This window comes from Chinchilla lanigera, unplaced genomic scaffold (assembly GCF_000276665.1).
Source record: "Chinchilla lanigera isolate Chin_1 unplaced genomic scaffold, ChiLan1.0 scaffold00012, whole genome shotgun sequence".
Classification (NCBI taxonomy): domain Eukaryota; kingdom Metazoa; phylum Chordata; class Mammalia; order Rodentia; family Chinchillidae; genus Chinchilla; species Chinchilla lanigera.
The window spans coordinates 6,831,807-6,848,534 of record NW_004955413.1 but is presented as its reverse complement, the minus strand read 5'-3'; the positions used below and the strand labels follow the sequence as shown (position 1 = coordinate 6,848,534).

Here is a 16,728-nt window from a genome sequence, read left to right as displayed (position 1 = left end):
AGGAGGAGGAGGAGGAGGAGGAGGAGAAGGAGAAGGAAGAGGAGGAGAAGGAGGAGGAGGAAGAAACACTATCTGATGCACTAAAAACATACACCAAATGGCTCTTAGTAATTAGTACTTATTGAATGACCAAGTGAATGAAAAGATCTACCAAAATATGCTAAATTTATTCATTTTAAAAATTTGATAAATTCTATAAGCCAAAACATGCAAAATTATACCTTTTTCTAAACTGATACTTAGATCTCACACAGTCTTTGGTGAGCCAAAATAATTCAAAGAAAATTCACTGAAGTATTCTTCCTGGAATATTACTCCCTATCTCCTTCTTGTCTGTCTGCTCATCCCAAAACAAGTGTCTGTACACTTAAAATAATTCCCACTGAAGTAATACACATTTTTTTCATATTTACCCAGAGTCTGATACTAACATGATACCTCATAGATTTCACTCTACAGAAGCAAGACATACACATGAATTTGCTCTAAAGAGAATGGAGTCCATTATTTTTACAGTCAAGGAACTAAATCCAAATAGAGACCAGAATGCTCAATGGATTCCCATAAATTATATATCCTCAGATGAAATCTCTTTTTCAGCTTTCTGGATGAACCTTGCTAAATGACGGTTTCCAATGGACACGTTTTCTTCACATAAGGTGCACGCTGCTTTGCTTCAGATGGTACACTTACTGATGGAAGGGACAGCTGATAAGATTGTCTTCAGCAAAAAGAGTATCAGCAACGAGGCCAGAAGCAGTTTAGGGATAGCAGGATTACTTCTGTGAGAGGTGGCCTTCTCTTTGGGATCTAAAGAAGAAGCTAAGTTAATTGCTTACTTCAGTAATAAATTCTGTCCTAAATTCATTTTCTTCCTCCTCTTATTCTTCTGCATTTTCTTACATGGAATACAATGACTAACAGTAAGAACATTTGGAATTCTATGAAAATTAGATAGGGAAGAAATTATAATGTTCACAATAGAAACTTTACCAAATTCAGAAAAGCACAAATTTTTAACTTTGGAAATAACTGTTGTTATCCTTTTAACCATTATTAAATTACATAGGCACATTATATCATGACACAGCATACAAAAATCTGACCTACTATTTTCTCTTACAGTGAATCATAAGCATTTTTATATCACCATGTTTTCTTCTTCAACACAAGTAACTGCATATTTAAATACTCTGTGAGATTGTTTCTCACTGTAAACAGTGTGATAGCAGGTAAATCTTTTTAATCATACTTCACATTTTCGAGGTAAGGGCTGTCTTCTTAGTCATCAGTTCATGGTTAGAAAACATTTGGAGGCAGGGGTGTAGCTTAGCTGTAGAGCACTTACCTAGAATCTACAGACCTGGGTTCAGCCCCCAACACTAGGGAAAAGTGAAAACTTCCATCAAGATAAAAATGCTGGGCAAATAAAAACCATTTTCTTAAATTTACCTTATACTGTCAAGTGGAGAGGAACAATTCTTCAGTGTCACATGATATGATTTCATTATTGGAAAAAAGTATTTATATATAGAAGTAAATTGATACACATTAAAATGCAAATCACAATTTTATTGTTTAATTGTAAAGATTAAAAAACTAACAAAACAACAATGAAGACAAAATCAAAACAATACAAAAGCAATAAAAACGATACATGACCTCAGAACAAAATGATAGGAATTAACAACGGTTGCTGCATTCCATACTGTTATCTTCAGGGAAGTTTCTCAGTCCACCAGACAAAAGAATGCAAGACTGATCAAACAATCAAAGACAGTAACAAGCAAAAATCATAGTTTTTTAATAGTAAGAATAAAGACAGAATTGTGAATCTTTTATTTCTCAAAATACAATTCTATTTTTTTACTTTAGAGAGAAAAAAATAAACCTAACAATGAAACCAAGTTTCAAAACAGGTGAGTAGGACAGTTACAACAGTTAATACATTGCATAGTGCTGTCTTCCTAGTAGTCAATCAGGTTAGAAGATACAGGCACGATATCTTGTCTGTACAATATTAGCACAAAACTTTCTTTTCAGTCAACTGACGGAAACTAGCTGCGTAACTATGTTAACCATCTTGTGTGTGCATCTATCAAAATCCAATTCTGTAGCCTTCCTCAATGCTTTCTACAGGCAACTCAGTCTGCTGAGCCTCTGGTGCTTCCCCAGCACAGCCACTTGGAGAACCAGCAATTAACACGACCTGTGTTTTGTTATTAACCTTATCTTCATCCTTCACCTCATTACTAACTGTGACTACTACAAATAATCTTCTTACCTTCTGGAGAGTCTGAATTAGTGCCTGGAGACTTTGATTCATTTTTGAATCTTGCTTTAGCATAAGTCTTCTCTGAAGCCATGTTGAGAAGAGACTTTCTGCTTTCTCAGAAAATATGCTGCCTAGCTGCCTTACAACATGTTATAAATAAGGAATAAACACGTTGGTAAATTGTGCAGTCATTCAGCAAGAGGACGTGACTCACAATAAGCAGGCAGGTATCCTGAAAGAAATGTCATGAGAATTAAACCACAGTGTGGAGCCACTCAGTCCACAAACAGAGGTCAAATTCCCAAGACCAGTGCAGTGAGAACTGCAGCCTTTGACCAGGCTAAAATTATACAAATATAACAAAAGTGGTAACTCAAGTGGCAGGGGAACAAAATAGGAAGGAAACGAAAAGAGGAACCAAGAAATTAGAAACGTCTTTCCTGAGAACTGTGGTGTGTAAATCCATCACCAAAGAGAAAATTCATGTGTTTTTAAGTTCATTGTAATTATTTATAAAGTAGTCAAAGTGAGCAAACACTTGTGCACATTGCATTCACCTCATCATTTGTGGCTGATCAAGCAATTTATTGGTACCACATTCTAAGAGTATCATTGATATGATACTCAGACGTCATCCTCCCCCTTTTCCCACTCAAGTGTGGTGGGAAGGAACAATTGAGATCTTATTCTTTCTGAAGATGTACCTCTCTGCTCTTAGCTTTTCCCTGCTGTTCATAAATAACTCAGTTCCAAAATGGTAGACTCTAACTCTTTGGATTTTTCAAAGTAATAGAACTCTCGTGTTATCTATGGTGGTCCCTGATGCTTTAAGTTACTGAAGTCTCTCATCAAGGCCCCAGATAGCTTATAATAACAAAAGTAGTATTCAGGCTGGGACTGGTCATGCTGGGACAAACCAAGTGATTCAAGTATAAGGATTTTGAGTCTCGAGATATCTGCCTAGGCAGGAAAGGAATGCTAGAGATTGATTTTAACCTTATGCCCAATAATGCAATCACTTCTGCTATATAATGACCTCCAATAAAATCTCTGAGCATTAAAGCTCAGAATAGCTTTCAATTGGGAATAGTCTCATATTTCCTCAAATTAAAAGGCTGGAAGGTAACACAGACATGGGGCCTATGGAAATTTCACATTCAGGACCCTGATAGATGTCATCTCATATGTTTTGACTTGTATCCTTTTGATATAATTACACTATAATTATAAATATGGCATAATCATGAATTCACACAGCCATTTTTACAATTATCAAATCTGATGAGGTCAAGGGGATCCTTAAATTTCTGGTTTGTTGTTCAGAAATAAAGGTATCCCTGGGAACTCCTAAACTTGTGGCTGGAATCTAAAGTAAGGGTAGTCTTGTGGAAGGCACAACATTAATCAGTGAGAGTTGGCCTAACTCTAGTCGTAGGTATACAAAGTTATTATAATGCCTCCATACTGTCACTTTCACAAAAACAAAATATTTATCATATATTATAACATTATAGGGGAGCAATTTGTTTACTTTGGCAAGTTATTTTTTTAAAGGCATCTTATCAGATATTGTTTTGTTATCAGTTAAAAAAAAATAAATGCTCCAATTCTGCTCACTTTTTCAGTGCTGTAAACAGTCTCTTTTAAACTGCCAATTAGCAAATGTTAAAGCACATGAGCTCACACACACACACACTCACACACAACTCACACCTTCATGGCAAAGATGATATTTTAAGAATAAGTGATGGCAAGCGCAAGGTCGTGAGTTCGGTTCCCGGTACCGGAGAAAAACAAAACAAAAAAAAAAAAAAAAAAAAAAAGAATAAGTGAGAAGGCAACTGCTGTATAAAAGAAACACATACCATGGAGAGTACATCTGGAAAATCTGCCAGAAGGCTCAAAGACATTGAGGTATAGAATAGAGCAGTATATGATTAAATCAGTGTGGGTGAACACGCAGAGGTTGGTCACAATATATTCATTAATCACTTTTTTGCACTACCAGAAGGTCGCTTTAGGTACAAGATGATAAACTTTTAACTTGTTGATGCCCATGTGCCCCATCTGTAGATAAACACATTCTCTACCTTCAGAGTTGTGTGATGATTCAATGAGATGATTCAGATCACCTACCAAATGACCAATGAGATGATTCAGCACCTACCAAATGACCAATGCTTGAAAAAGTAGGGGGTGGTATGTTTCAATTTGAAGAGGTTTATTTTCTCTTTTAAAATCCTTGAAGTTGGGGAGAATAATAAGAACAAATTTTACAGGGGTATGTTCATACATGCATACAACAGTTCATACATGCGTGGGCTCACTGTGTGGCTGTGATGGCACAGAGGATGAAAAATTACTCAGACAAGAGACTTGGGGCTGGGGATTTAGCTCAGCGGCAAAAGCGCCTGCCTGGCAAGTGCAAGGTCGTGAGTTCGGTTCCTGGTACTGGAGAAAAACCAAAAAACCAAAAAAAAAAGACAAGAGACTTTAGTTCAGTCACCAAGAGATCCCGAGGGGCTGCTGCTTCAGCATAAGAGCACTTCAGGGAAACAGCACTGAGCTGAGATCTCTGCAGGGGTTTATGTAAAACTCAAGTACATGAGCACAAAGATATAGAAGAAAAATATTTGCAACATTTGGATAGAAGTTTTGGTCGTGAAGCAGCAAAGGAACAGGCTGTTATTTATGTGACAAATGTCAACCTAACTTAGGCAATCTGTCGGAGAAGAGGGGACACGATGGCCAGACAAACATCTCTGAGAACAACTTACTGCTGATTTTGCTGACTGGTGTCCTGCAAATCTGCTCTAAACTCACCATGCACTCCAGGAGTCTTGGACTGTTGCACAGAGAGTCCATTCCTTTTTGCATGCACTTTAACCACTCCTTTGGCCAATATTCCCAGAGTAGTAAGTTCCACATTCGCTTGGAGCCCAGTTATTAACAGCTAGCTGCTTAGGAAGCAAGCAGGGCTCTGTAAACAGACAGTCTAATTGAAGTTTGAGGCATAGCTTTCTCGAAGCGGTTCTAGGGAGAATCACTTTGCCCAACACAGTGCAGGCCCACCACAGCATATAAGGTCTGTTGAGGTGGACAGCCCTGGGAAATGACACAGAAAACCTTTAAGGCTAGAAGAGAGTAGTTCTGCTGAAGCCTAAGCTCTCAATATGTCCATGAAAATTTTGGGTTTGCATGTGTTTGAGAGTCCAGTACTGGAGACCCGTAACTCTCATGTGGGATCTGGTGAAGAGTAACATTCTGGCAGGAAAGTGTTCTCAGCTACATCGTTCTCATAGCAAAACAACTCATCTACATCTGAGTGCTTAGAAATACTTTATTTACAAGTGTCAAATATTAAAAGAAGCTAAAATGTACTTCAATAAATAAACCATGACACACTATAAAATGGAAGGTATAATAAAAAGAAACCAGCTAACATGCCACTTAAAAGTAAAAGAAATTTAAGTGAGTATTACTAGCTGAAAGAAGAAAATCTGAAATCTCTGCACAGTATGATTCCATCTGTATGAGAATCTGGAAAGGACCAAGCCATGAAAACCATGAAGAGATCAGTGCTTCCTAGCAGCTGTGGGAAAGGGGGAAAGGGGGAAAGGGATGAGGGATGGCACACTGGTATTATTAGAAAAAGGCACTAAACCATATTCACAAAATGCAAGGTGGCAGAAAGAGAAGACTTCCATCATTGACTATTATGATTCATTTCACTGCAGTTCAAGTCACTCCTTACCCTGATAACCAAAGGCATTTAATAAAACAGTTCTGGGGCTGGGGACTTAGCTCAGCGTCACAGCGCCTGCCTGGCAAGTGCAAGTTTGTGAGTTCGGTTCCCCGTACCAGAGGGGGGAAAAAAAAAAAGCCAGTTCTTCAGCACTTCCTTCGGTTACATCCACATGTTAGAGAAATGATAATTGGGGAAGCTCATTACAAATAAATTAAAATTTGCCTAAGTTTATTACATAAATTGTACTCTGGGAAGTAAATTGGTACATACTGCATACATCAGACCAAACTTGTATGAAAATAACATAAGTTTACTTTACAGTCATGAAAGGAGTAACAAATAAAAAAGCCCAGTTATGCAATCTCTAGAGGTCACATTGTGAGGATCATGTGTAGATCCAGTGTTGGTTTTCCAAATTACAGTGATCACAATAAAGCAATGAATTGCAGGCCTTATGGAAAATGTGGTATATTTTATCTTATATTACAAAGAAAATGATCTTAAGACTTTTACTGAAAAGAATAAAAACAACCAGGGACCTTTTTGACTGACAACTTATACATAAAAATGATAAAACCAAATCAAAGAAAAATTTATAATAGATTATAAATTTATAATATATACAAATTTATAATATATTATAATATTATATATCATAGTCATGATCTGTGATCTAATTTTCTAATTCTGGATAATTATTGCTTAGTCTCTGATTTTCCATTTTAAGTATCCTGTGAAGTTTGTGTAGTAGATTGAACAGAGAATGAGAACAGGCCCAAAACATATACTTAACCAAAGATAAAACTTACTGTATTTTCATATGTTTTATGTTCCTACTAGTACAAAATATTCTCTTAGTTAAAATTAATACCTCTGTGTGAGAGAAACAAAAAGTAAGAGTTGGCAGTGCTTAGCTTCTGATCACCATGGGGACAAAAACTGAAGGTGCAGAAGAATCAGTAAACTAGAAGATAAGCCAATAGAAAAGAGCTACCAGAAGAGGAAAAAAGGGAAAAAGCCACAGGAATTATGAGACACTGTTATGAGATATGATATATGCATAGTAGAAATCTAGGAAGATAGAGAGAAGAATGAACTAGATATTTAAATAAATAATTGCTGAAAACACTCTAAATTTGGAAAGAAACATGAAAGTCATAAGAGCCAAAATGGTTGAATCTTATAAGGTCTAAAACAGATATAATGCAAATAAACTGTCAAAAGTCAAAAGTGGAAAGAATTGTGAAAGCAGCAAGACAAAAGCAACTCATAATGTAAAAAGCAACACCATAAGACTACAAGCAGGGGCTGGGGATTTAGCTCAGCGGCAAAGCGCCTGCCTGGCAAGCGCAAGGTCGTGAGTTCGGTTCCCGGTACCGGAGAAAAACAAAAAAAACAAAAAAAACAAAAAAAAAAAAAAAAACTACAAGCAGATTTCACTGCAGAAATTTTGCAAGCCAGGACAGCGGGTTAATACATTTACTGCAAAGGAGAAAGACTGCCAACCAAGAATACCTCACAAAATTTACTAAGGAAATGGATAAAGAATCCTTAATAAATACTGAGGAAGTTAATTACCACTGGTCCTTTTTCATAAAATAATTTTAAAGATTTCTTCAAGGTATAAGGCATTAATTAAAATTTTAAAACATGAATGTAGAAAGCTTATGGGTAAAAAAGGAAAATTTATAGATAAAAGTAAATATATACTTAAATGCAGAATTCCCTAACAGAATTATAACACATAAAACACTTTCAACCCTGGCATAAAATTGTAAAACAAACATATTAAAAGTAATTATAATTATATTTAATGATGGAAGCAAAATGTAGAATAATATAAATAATGATTCAGTAATCTAAATGTAGGCCAGACATGGTGGAGCATGCCTATAATCCCAGCACTGAGGAGGCTGAGGCAGGAGAATCACTGTGGCTTAAAGGTCAATCTGGGCTACATCGTGAGTGTCAAGCTAGCCTGAACTGCATAGCAAGAACCTGCCTCAAAAAAAAAGAAAATCTAAGTATAAGCAGCAGAAGTAAAAATGTGAAAGTTTTGTGTACAATAGAAGTTAAGCTACTTTCAACATAAAATAGAAGCTAATGCCTATAAGATATTTAGGGTGGGAAATATATATATATATATATATATATACACACAGAGATAGCTAAAATAATTCTATTACTAATTTTTATTGGTTTATTGAAAGGAAAAGTTAATGCTGAATTTTTTACCAATTTTGTATGCCTATATCTGGTAATCTGAACAACTACTTTGAAGATAACAATATACAATAAAAAACCATTATTGATTTCCTATCATCTTGTTTTGAAATTCTGACTGTTTTTAAGGGTTTTTTTAAATTTTGTATTCCCTTTTTTAAGAAAAGATATTTAGGTTGACAGGCACGGTGGTGCATGCCTATATTACTATGCTGCAGCTGAAAGAGGAAGATTGCAAATACAAGCCTAGCCTGAGTAACTTAGTGATTTAGCAATATCCTACCTCAAAAGAAAAAGGAGGTAGGCTATAGTTCAATGGATTTGATCCTTATTAATAAAAATTTAGAAAAATCTGCATGAGAAAAACATGTACAGCAAATAAATTCACTGAGAGAGAAATTAGGGAAACAACACCTTTCACAATAGCATCAAGAAAAAGTAAAATACTTAGGACTCAATCTAACAAAGGAAGTTAAATACCTTTACATTGAAACTATTGTACTGTGAAAAGGTGATTGAAGAGAATATCAGAAAATCTAATGATATCTCTTATTCCTGAGTAAGAGAACCAATATAGTGAAAATGGCCATACTCTCAAAATTGTTATACACATTTAATTCAGTCAGGATTGAAATATGAATAGCATATCTCACAGAATTAGAGAAAAGAATCCTAAAACTCATCAGGAACCAGAATATACCTAGAAGAGCAAAAGCAATCCTGGGCAACAAAGGCAAAGCAGAAGGCATCACAGTCCCTGACTTGAAATTATACCACAAAACCACCAGGATAAAACAGCAAGGCATTGGAAAAAAAAAAAAAAAAAAAAAAAAAAAACAGACCCAAAGATGAATGGAACAGACTGGAAGATGCAGAAAAATTCCAAACATACTGTTAGTCACCTGTCTTTGACAAAAACACCAAACACGTTCACTAGAAGAAAGATAGCCTCTCTAATAAATTGTGTTGGAAAAACTGGCTGTGCATACGCTGAAGATAAACCTCAATCCATATCTCTCACCATGCATTAAACCAAAATTGAAATGGATCAAAGCTCTAACTATTAAAAACAGAAACATTAAATCTGCTGGAAGAGAGAATAGGTAAAACTCTTGAAGATATAGTTACAGGCAAAGTTATAGTTTTGTGAACAAAAGCTATATCTTGAAGATATAGTTATAGGCAAAGTTATAGTTATAGTTTTGTGAACAAAACCCCAATTGCACAGGAAATATTACAAAGAATCAACCCCTGGGAGCTCATCTTATTAAAAAGCTTTTTTTAATTATTTTTTTAAAGAGTAAAAGAAGGATAACATAGTAATAGGGGGACTTCCCAAATTACAGACAAAGCAGTAGGAAATTATCAATGGTTATTGTTTTACATATTGTTATCTACAAGATAGTTTCTCAGGAAAACAAATAGACAAATGATAGTGAGCTACAGGAAAAGCGGTAGGTTATTATCAATGGTTGTTGTACTATACTTTGGTATCTTCAAAGTGGCTTCTAAAGAAAATAAATAGGGGCTGGGGATTTAGCTCAGCGGCAAAAGCGCCTGCCTGGCAAGCGCAAGGTCTTGAGTTCGATTCCTGGTACCGGAAGAAAAGACAAAAAAAAAGAAAAAAGAAAATAAATAGAGCTATACATGAGTGACCAACTGAATATTCATTGACTATTCTCAATGGTTGTTGTAGGAAACACATAACAATAAACATACATCCATTTATGAAATAGCATAGGAACAATACAAACATTACAGAGTTATGAACAGATTAGTAGGAAAATATCAGTGGCTGCTGTAATACACGATGGTATCTTCAAAGTGGTTTCTCAGCAAGACAGAGATATGCAAGAAAGATACAACAAGTAGTTACAGCCTAAGGGTTGTCAAAAACAGTGTATTACCTCCTCACCAGTGACTCCTTTCACTGAGGTGTGATGGCTGGAAGAAAGGCCAGGATTGAAAAGAAGGACCAAGAGACTTGCACCTGTGTCTAGCAACAGGCTGTTTTCTTGTTCCTCCATAGTCATGATTACCTGGGGCTCCTCCACAGAGATGACAGTCTGACCACAGGGAGAAGGCAGAGTATGCCCCGGGCCCCCTCATTCCTGCTGGACTAACTGGTAGGATGGGTCTGAGCTCTGGGGCCTCCTCTTCAGAGGGCAGACCGATCTCCAGTGGTCACCTTTGCATTCAGGGCATGGTCCAGGGGGCTTCTTAGGGAAGATCCTCTTGAGGTGGCCTGGCTTTTACCAGTGGTAGCAGATTAATGTAGTCATCGAGTTCTTCTTGGGACCCCAAGAATCAGAATTAGAGTCTGTTTCTCTTAGTGCTACTGCAAAAGCAGCTACTTTTTCTCAGTCTCTTTGTTTTCTCTCCTTGGCCTCCTCCTCGTCATGGCTATAGAATACTGAGGAGGCAATTCTTGCTATCATCTCAAGTGAGCCATCGGGTGGGAGCCATTTTTTGTAGGTTTTTCTCTCCAGCCTCCCAGCACATTGGGACCCCGCAACCACTTTTTGTCTTCCCACCAACCATCAGCACAGGCAGCAGGAATCTTGGTGCAGACATCTCCAGAGCTCCACACACTCCTCCACCACAGCCTGTGCTGTCAGGGAAAGAAAGGCTTCCAGGGGGTCTCCCCAGGTATTGCGCAAGGTCCTCCTGGTTTCCAGCTTCTGAATGGCTCTCGTGACCCCGGTCAACAAGACCTCTGAGTCTTCAGGCACAGCCTATATTCCGTGTTCTCTGAGTCCTTGTTCAGAAGCTGCTCCGCCTCTGACTCTGGACCTTTCTGGTTCTCAATGGAGGAAGAACAACCGTTGTGTGGCACGTATTCCCAGGGGTTTCTCCATGTTGGAATGATTCACACACGTCCCCGGGCGGGCCTCCATGGCCAGCACGTGGTGGGCCAGTTGTGTCATTGCTTCTCTGTGCCATGATAGTTCTCGACCACATGCCGTCGCATGGCTTCCCAGGCACAGGCAGCCCACCTCCCGGGTGCCTGCATGGCTAGAGTCCAGCCCAAAGGCCGGTGCTCCCTGCCACGCGGCTTCCCGGGCATAGGCAGCCCGCCTCCTGGGTGCCTGTATAGCTAGGGTCTGACCCTTAAAAACCTTTTACACAACAAAAAAAGTAAAAGCAAAAATAAAAACACCTGAGTAAAGAGACAACCCACAGTGAAGGAAAAAACTTTTGCCAGCTGTTCCTCAGACAAAGGACTAATATCTAGAATATATAGAAAACACAAAAAAACGGACCCACCAAATTTAAAGGCCCAATCTAAAAATGGACATCTGAAATGAATAGATACTTCTCAGATGAAGAGGGGCAAATGACAATTAAATATATAAAAAAAAAGTTCAACATCATTGATCATTCAAGAGATATAAATTAAAGCCATGCTGAGATTCCATCTCACTCCAGAAAGAATGGCTATTATCAGGAACTCAATCAATAACAAATGCTGGTGGGGCTGTGAGGAGAAAGGAACCATTCCCTCACTGTTGGTGGAAGTGTAGACTGGTACAACCACTGTGGAAATCAATGTGGAGATTTCTCAAAACTCTAAAACTAGAGGATCCATTTGACCCAGCTCTTCCTCTTCTTTGTATCATCCTGAAAGAATTAAAAGCAGCATACCATCATGATACATGCACACTCATGTTTATAGTGGCAAAATTTGTAATAGCTAAATCTTGGAGACAGCCCAAATGCCCATCAACCAATGAATGGATAAAGAAGATGTGTGGTTTTTTATACAATGGAGTACTATTCTGCCATAAAGAAGGATGAATTTGAGATATTTCTAGTAAATAGATGCACCTTGAGACAATATTCATTTTTGGGGTTTTTTTTTTTGGTTTTTTTGGTTTTTCTCTGGTACTGGGAACCGAACTCACGACCTTGTGCTTGCCAGGCAGGCGCTTTTGCCGCTGAGCTAAATCCCCAGCCCCGAGAAAATATTCATAAATAAAATAAATTGGGCACACAAGTTTAAATATTACATTGTTTCTCTAGTATGAGAAACTGAAAGGTTAGGTAAGGACCAAAATGTATAACAGATGTTGGAAAACAGGAAGACATTGCTCCAATGGGAAGTGGAACAAGGGAAGGGGAGAGGGAAAGGAAGGAAGGGAAAGAAAAAGGAGAAAAATGGAAACAAAGCTTTTGTAAATAAGGAGAGGAAGAAGGGTTGAAGGGAGGGGAGGGGAATGGGGAAAAAAGAATCAAGTTGCATCATGTACAGGTACAAATTCTCTATGATGAATGTGATCATTATGTACATCTAAAATGTACCAGTAAAATTAATTTTTTTTTAATTTAGAAAGAAAAACATACAAACAAAAGCAAAATGGAAAAACTCAAAGCACATATCCACAAAAAGTCATCAGATCACATGGGAGGGCAGCAAGAGAAAAACAAAGGAACTACAAATAGTTGGAAAACATCAAAATGGCAATCATGAGTCTTTACATACTAATGATTTCATTTTATGTAAAGAAATTCCAAAAAAAAAAAAGAAATTCAACTCACCTGTCAAAACACAGGATAAGAGAACAATATCAAAAATGAGAGAGAAGTATTTCCAGTCAACAACAGACTCCCTTTAGCTCTAAAGACAATCATGAGCTGAAACTGAAGTGATAGGGAAAAACATTTTGTGCAAATGGCAGGCAAAAGAGAGCAGGTGTGGCTGAACTCATTCCACACACAAAATAGACTTTGTTTCAAAAACTGTAAAAAGAAATTATGTATAAAGATAGAAAGGTCAGTTAGCCAGAAGATTGTAAATAATACGTACCCAACAAATTTCTTAAATACACAAAGCATATATTAACATAACAAAAAGAAGAAATAAACCATTAAGCACCAGTAGTAGAAAACTTTAATATACCCCAAAATGGATAGATAATGGAAGCAGAAAATCAGTAAGGAAACAATACATTTCAAAATGCTGTAGAGGAAATGAACCCAGCAGATACCTACAGAACATTCCATCCAACCACAATAGAATAGAAATAATTCTCATGTACACATGGAATATTCTCCATGATAGATCATACATTGCCACAAATTCACGTTTAACACATTCAAAAGAAGAATAACATCATATCAAGTACTTTTTCTGACCACAGTGGTACAAAAATAAAAATCAACAGGAGAAAATTGTAAAACTTGTAAATAAGTGAAAATTTAATAATGTCCTCCAGTTAGTAGTAAAAGAAATCAGAAGGGAAATAAATAACATATTGAAACTAAACACAAAAAATCCCTAAAACAAGTCTTAGGAGCTAGCAGGAAAAACGAAATGAAATTCAGGAAACAGAGAGAAAAACATCTTGGAAATGGGGAAGAGGGCAGAAAGTGTATTAAAAATGATCAAGATACAATATATATGCACCACTTTCCCACAATGAATGTAATTATTTATACCAATAAAAAATAACATTTAGGAGTAGAAAAACCTACATTTATCTTAAATAAATGCCATAAGTTTACACTAAAACAAATCAGAAAAAGAATAAGCTAAGTCAAAAGATAACAGAATGAAGAAAATAAAAATTAGAGTAGAAATAAATGAGATATTAGAGAAACAGAAAAAATATAAAATTATTAGCTGGTGCTTGCAAAAAAATTAAGAAATCCTTAACTACACTAACAAAGGAAAAGTGAGGAAGAGCCATTTAAATATAAATAAAAGAGGAGACTATTACAACTAATTCCAGAAAATATTTTTTTAAAATCCACAAAAGAATATTATGGGGGCTGGGGATTTAGCTCAGTGGCACAGTGCCTGCCTGGCAAGTGCAAGGTCATGAGTTCAATCCCCAGTACTGGAAAAAAACAAAAACAAAACAAAAAGAATATTATGAATAATTATATACTAACAAATTGAATAATACAAAGAAATTGATAATTTTTTTACAAACACAATAATTCTTATAACACAAGAATTTCTTTTAAACATAAGAATTGATAAAATTCTTATAAACCTACTTCCTACTTAGATTGAGCCATGAAGAGATAGAAGCAGTTTTTAAAAATTACCAAAAACTACCAAAAAAAGAAAGGCCAAAAAAAGATGACTTCCCTGATAATCTAAAATAAAGTTTAGAAAGAATCTACAGCATTCCTTCTCAAACCTTTCAAAGCATTTAACAGGAGGAACACTTCCAAACACACTTTACAAGACCAGCATTACAAAAACACTGTTAGGCGAGGATACTGAAGGAAAAAAGTTAGAGATCACTATCCCTCACGAATGTGGATTCAAAAGTCCACAACAAAATACTAATAACTTATTCAAAAGCATATGAAATAGAATACACATGGTGGTCGAGGGGGACTTGACCCTGAGATGCAACAATGCATCCTATGTGCAAGTCAATCCATATAAAAAAATCACATTAGTAGACTGAGAGTTAATAATCCTATGATCTGCTTAACAGATGAGAGAAATCATTTGACAAAGTTTCACTTGCATACATACATGATAAAACATGCAACAAAACAGATCTAGAAGGAATATGTGCCAACTGCAAATATGAGTAGCTCACAGTTAACATGATACTCAATAGTGAAAATTAAAATCCATTAAGATCAGTCACAAATCAAAGATGCCATCTCCACTGTATATCAAACATAGTACTAGAAGTTTTCTTTTTAATTTTTTAAAGAGAATAAAGTATACAAAACATTAGAAATGGTACAGAATTTCATTAAACAAAATGATAAGAATTCAGCAATGTTTGTTATATTGCATATTGTCATCTTCAAATTAGCTGGTCAGATTACCAGATATAAGCATGCAAGTGATCAAAACAAATTAAAAAGAAGAAAAAAATTTAAGCATTAATTGTTCCTTTCAATAGACCAGTAGAAATCGGCAAATACTAGAAGGTTTAGCCAGAGAAATTAGACAAGAAAAAGAAAACAAAATCTCCAAAATTAAAAGAAGAATTAGCTCAGAAGATAATATAATCTTATATGGAGAAAACTCTAAGGACTAACACACACACACACACACACACACACACACACACACACACACTGTTAGACCTAATAAGTTCCCTAGGATACAAAACAAACATATAGAAGCCAATTCTATTTCTATATACTAACAAATTATCTTAAATAAGAAATTATGTGCCATTTTTTAAAGTATCAAACAGAATAAAATGCTTGGGAATAAATTTCATCAAAGAAGTGAAAGATCTCTACACTGAAATCTATAAAACATGGATAAAGGGAATTGAATAAGGCAGAGTCCTGCTAAGAAGTTCAGGAATACTACCCTAACCCTTTCCAAAGCAGAGCACTCCATGTTTTAACAGTCCGCAAATACACCCCACCTCTTACAGAGCCACCACCAAACCAGAAGCGACCTCTACAACACATGCACCCTTGGGGAGCAAAGCATAGCAAACACAGTGAAAGATCATCTCACTTCTGACTTGATGATCATCACCAAACAACATAGCTGATATGTCAGCAAGAATGTGAATGAAAGGAAACTCTTCTACCTTGTTCCTGAGGAGTAAATTAGCACAGCCATTATTTAACAGAGTAGGGAGAGTCTGCAAAAAAAAAAAAAAAAGCTGAAAATAGAATTACTACATGATCTAGAAATTAAGTTCTGGGAATATATTCCATAAACAAACAAACAAGCAAATAAATAAAATCAGTAACTACAGTCATCTGCACTCCCATGCTTTTTGCAACATTATTCACAATTGTGAGACATAGAAGCAATCTAACTGTCAATAGATGGACAGATGAAGAAAATCTACCATATATATTTATGTACATTCACATTGGCATGTTATTTTAATATTAAAAAGACGCCTTTTCATTTGCAACCACATGGACAAATCTGGAGACCATTAGTCTAGAGGAAGTAAGTCAAACAGGCCATAATAAATACTGCATGATCACACATATATGGACTTATCAAGTCAGTACTGGAGGAACAGTAAAATGGTGCTTGCAAGAAGCTGAGGGTAGGGAAATGGGGATGCACTAGTTAAAGGGTAGAAACTTTCAGTTAATACATAAATAATGTCTGTGTATTCACTGTACAGAATGGTGACTATGTCTAACAACACTAGATTATATGCTTGAAATGTACTCAGGAAGTTTTTCTTTTTGTTTTGCATTATTGGAGATTGAACCCAAGGCATCATACTGACCCCTTTTTCCTTTTTTATTTTGAGACAGGGTCTTGCTAAGTTGCTCAATTTCCCAGGGTGGGCTTGAACTTGCGATCTTCTTGCCTCAGCCTCCCAGAGTGCCTCCCAGTTTGCACAATCGAAACAGGCTTTAGAAAGATCTTAAATGTTCTTACTACACACACACACACACACACACACACACACACACACACACAACTATGTTAGGTAATGGATGTGTTAGCTACCTTGATTATGGTAGGCATTTCACAGTATATGCATATTAAACCCACACATTGTAGCTTAAA

The 16,728-nt window shown here is 36.3% G+C and overlaps 1 protein-coding gene across 2 annotated transcripts in view; it reads right to left on the bottom strand.

Annotated features, from left to right (window-relative positions):
* LOC102029843 (C-type lectin domain family 4 member A-like) overlaps positions 1-2,737 on the bottom strand; it is a 12,543-nt gene extending 9,806 nt beyond the window's left edge. Inside the window, exons 1-2 of one of the 2 annotated variants that reach the window (XM_005378918.2) lie at positions 2,285-2,737; positions 694-810 (exon numbers count right to left, since the gene is read on the bottom strand). In XM_005378918.2, the coding sequence (XP_005378975.1) occupies positions 694-810; positions 2,285-2,366 (199 nt within the window). In that variant the 5' untranslated portion in view covers positions 2,367-2,737. The remainder of the gene's footprint in view (positions 1-693; positions 811-2,284) is intronic. The other variant, XM_005378919.2, reaches the window with a different exon arrangement.
* Between the last annotated feature and the right edge of the window lie 13,991 nt (positions 2,738-16,728).